This window comes from Bombus fervidus, chromosome 9 (genome assembly GCF_041682495.2).
Source record: "Bombus fervidus isolate BK054 chromosome 9, iyBomFerv1, whole genome shotgun sequence".
In the NCBI taxonomy this organism is placed as follows: Eukaryota; Metazoa; Arthropoda; class Insecta; order Hymenoptera; family Apidae; genus Bombus; species Bombus fervidus.
The window spans coordinates 8861824-8866261 of record NC_091525.1 but is presented as its reverse complement, the minus strand read 5'-3'; the positions used below and the strand labels follow the sequence as shown (position 1 = coordinate 8866261).

General features: G+C 32.4%; 1 protein-coding gene across 1 annotated transcript in view; it reads left to right on the top strand.

Moving 5' to 3' along the window:
- Positions 1 to 895: 895 nt before the first annotated feature.
- Positions 896 to 4438, top strand: part of Sdc (Syndecan) — a 237766-nt gene continuing 234223 nt past the window's right edge. The window contains exon 1 of the mRNA XM_072010874.1: positions 896 to 1155. Coding sequence (XP_071866975.1) covers positions 1084 to 1155 — 72 coding nt within the window. The 5' untranslated portion in view covers positions 896 to 1083. The remainder of the gene's footprint in view (positions 1156 to 4438) is intronic.

Sequence of the window (4438 nt, the reverse complement as noted above, 5' to 3'; positions counted from 1 at the left end):
CAATTTTCCCGCTCATTATTTTTTCGTCTCCATCATTATTCTTTATTCCTTATGCCAGTTTAGCTAAACACGAGGAACGAAAAAAGATTAGAGATCAAATTTTTACCATCTTTGTTAATTCTATCTTATCTCTAATTTTTAACTATTTATGTATTAAGTTGAGTAATAAGCTTGTTTAGCTTTTAGTGTTGTATTATAAAAATGTTATGTATATTAAACGCAGTGAACGAACACATGATAAAGTAATACGAATAGTATTTGAGTAACCATTAAGTAATTGAAAGAATATAAAGATACACATATCGAAACTTTTCAATAAAAGAACAAAAAGCTAACTCACCTCACTTGCCAAGAACAATATGGCGGGTTGAAAATTATAATAGTGTAAGTCAGCATTTTTGCAATTTGGATTTACTTGCGTAACTTTAATTCTTAAAAGTGTCATTTCGTTAGTTTCGTAATTAAACAATAAATTTATTCTCTATCGCGATGCATTTCCATAATGTGGAAAAGCAATACACTTCTTATAACGATAAACAGAGAACATATTTTTTGTTAACATCAATGACTGACACCATTATGCTTTTCAGCCTTCCATATCTAGAAAAAGATTACACACATCATTGACTAAATATCATATCCTATATAAAAATACGAATTTATTAGATAATATAACATTTAAACACTAATCAACTTACCTAACACTGCACATTTTATTTTTCCTCTATTAAAACTCCTACTTAGTTACTACAAACGAATTTAAACTGGTTTAAAATTCAAATACTTCGCGCATTGTCGTAAAATCGCCGAAGAGAGACTTCCAATACGAAACACTAGGCCGCGCTCGCGTTCATTTCAAAATGGCGGCAGCTCGGCGGTGGAAGTGACCGATCGACGCGCCCTCAGTGTCTCGCGGTTCATCGATCAGTGTGGTGTGTGTCGCGTTGTTGCTCCGGTGGATTTTTGGTGGTTTCTTCCTGGCTGGGACGTACGCGTAATTTTTTTCGTTTGGTTTCGTATAACCGACGCGGTGATCAGTCAGGGGGCTCTTGAACGGGCCCAGCGGCAATTACAAAGGGAAAGATGCAACCGAGGATATACTGGATCCTGATCAGTACGGCCGTCATTCTCGCGGGATGCAACGCCGCTACCGAGGTGAGTACTTGCTTTCGTAGCCTTGTTTCTCCCTTCTGTCACTCCTTCGACGATCGTTCGATCCCCTTTTCCTACGTATTTTGTCATCACTCGACAACATTTATTTTAAAAGGATATTTTATCTGAGTTCTTAGCACGTTAAAAGTGGTGCTGTAGACAGTACCTAAGCCAGCAAATTATTTTATAACATTGTATTCTGATTATACCGCTAATATAATGAAATAAAATAAAATAAATCAAGCAAATTCGTTGAACGTACGTTACAACTAGTTTTAAAAAGAAACATGCTGCGCCTCCGTCCTTCACATTTGTGTTTGTCTTGTGTTTTCATAGAGCGAGTCTGTTTCTTAGAAATATTTCCACTTATGGAATTTCTAATCTGAATATGTACTTGAATGCGTCATATAATCGATGTGTCGCGTTCTTACATGACATGTATCCTCCAGTTTGTGTACGTTCAAATCCTAAACAGACGCCGCACGACGCGACTCAGGCAGCGGTTGTTTACGCTCCATTACCAATTGCACGAATTTGTTTACTCGTTTCGTCGTGGCGTGCTCGTGTGGACAAAACTCGGTTTTGCTCCGATACTAAAACGATTTAAACTTGTCATTGTCGATCCAATTGTACTCTTATAATGTTAAAGAGTATCTCAAATTTGTGCAAAATATGAACAAATTGTTATAATATAGGCTACGCATGTTTATGCAATTAGGGAATATTTGAAAATTGAAAAATTTCCAGAATGCATTTAATATGAAAAATATATAAAATTTCCAGAGTGATGCACATATTATAATATTTAGTAGGTGAAACAAATCTTTACTTAGATTTCATTTTTTACATCATGTTGATAAAACTATAAATTTGCATAAACTTCCGCAGTCTGCTTACTATTATATGCGTGCTTTCTCGTTTCAATTTCATATAGAACATTCTATTAAATTATTAGAAACTTGACTTGCTTTGTAAAACGAGCAAGATTAAAGTATAAAATTTCGAGGATAATACTCGAATTTTCGTAGGTATCTGCAAGTGATACTTTTTTATTTATAGTCGAAGCAAATTGCTCATTTATAGGTCCATTGCACACTAGTGACTTGCTTAGTATCTGTTTCCAATATGTTAACCCTTGCAGAACTAGATGTTTTTTAGATTTTAGTAAATAATTTTTGTTCTTTACATATTAACAGTAGAGACACGTATTTTCTGATCTTTATGAACAAGAGACATAGTAGCGTACTAAAATTGGGAGTAGCTTTATCGAAAATAGATACGTTTATCGTTTAGTTAGTGACATTTTGAAATACAATGTTGCTACATAATATTATCAATTTCGGTCATTTTTCATTCGTTTTTAGCTCTTTCGTAGAAAATTCCTGTTTTGTATTAGTTAATTGGTCATTAGAATATAAGAAAAAAAAAAAGAAAAAAGCAAAATACATCTTTTTTAAAAATATTACTTTAATTACTATATATATATACATAGTTTACAATTATATGAATACAACACACATCCATATAATAATTTCGTCGAATATCATCTTTAGTTTTCTAACAAATTAAAACAGGAAATAAATCGACAAAAAATTGATTTTGGGATTCGAAAAGACCCAAGACGGGTGGTACGAATGTTAACGTTAATAGTTCGTTCTAAATTGGTTCTCGGAAGGCGCGGTGCCTTACAAGGCATTTTTACCTGGCGTAATTACATAATATGGTAAATCACGGGATATTACACGCCCCTACGCGGTGCGTGCTGCGAATCTATTATTTCGAAACTTTTACTGTATCACGGGTGGCGAGGTGTCTCGTTCTCTTCGATAGCGTACGTTACGACAGGATAGAACAGGAATTCTTCTACACACTCGTATATGGTCGATCATTATAGTGGCTATGAAAGTATGGGAACACTTGTAGGAATTTTTTTATAAATACTTTAGGTATGTGCGTTATATGAAACATTGTGAAATTTATCAGCACTATAATGAAACGCGATTATCATGATTACATTTAGCGTTTAAACAAATTTGAAAATAAAACATCAAATATTAAACGAATTTGAATATATATAGAAATTATAAGAAATTCAGTACAAGTATATATTTTGCAGAGATGTCGGAAGTGTTTAAACAATCAATTATCCATTATATTAATAAATCTTGGTACTAAGTGGGTTTGTTTTTAACACTCATTATGCGTTTAAGATGACTATTTTTGTTGTGCATTAATTTTGATTAAATATATGTTTGCAGAGCTTCTGTATACAGTTAAAGACAAAAAATATTCGTACAGTTGAAATGTAGACATAAAGAGGAATAATATTTTCTATACTATTAAATACATTCAAATATTTATACAAATAATAAATATACACTGTGATTATATGTTATAACAGACGTTTATGTAAATAATATAATTGTGTAATAAATGTACAGAAATATTGACGTTATTATTAATGTTTTCAAATAATGCGTGACAGCATGTATTTAATAATATAGGAAATATTGATCCTTTTATTTCTACATCCCAACTGTGCGAATACTTTTGTCCCTCACTGTATGTATTTCCAGATTGGATTCAAATTTTACCAATATAATGACAACCGTGTCTCACTACTAGACTATATATTTATTATAAATAAAATAGAATTTATTATAAAAATTTATAATAAATGAATTTTAAATTTATAATAAAAATAAAAATTATAAAATTTGATAGCGCGAAATTGCACAAAATTCACGTATGTAATGTGAAAAGATATATGAAACGTTCAAAGTGCTTTCTATAATACTTGCTAGTTAGCTAAACTAATTAGCTAATAATAATTAATTTAGCTAGTAGCTAAACCAATCTTCCATCAAGGTTTTACTTTTTTTAATTATATTCACAAAAATATAAATTTACTCTAAAACCCACAATCTACTTATTATATAGGTATATTCCATATAATATACAAAATATAAAAAAATTTCCTATGATAAGTGTTCAAATACTTTCGTGAGCAACCATACGATGTTTTTTTCTCTCGCACCATCATCGGTCGGGATCGTTGTTTATGCTCTCGTCTCGCACGGTGGACGAGGTATCGGACCACGAGGCGCAAAAACGTGAGACCAGAAATATTCTATCTGATGTTGACGAGTAATTCGAAACTTTGCTAACACCATCAGGCCTGTATACATTATTTTTTCTTTTTTGCTTGCTTTTCGCAAAGACTCGGCTATCGTTCGGGCGACTGTAAACGTTGGTGCCGTGGTGAACGAAGCCCTTCGATGAATCT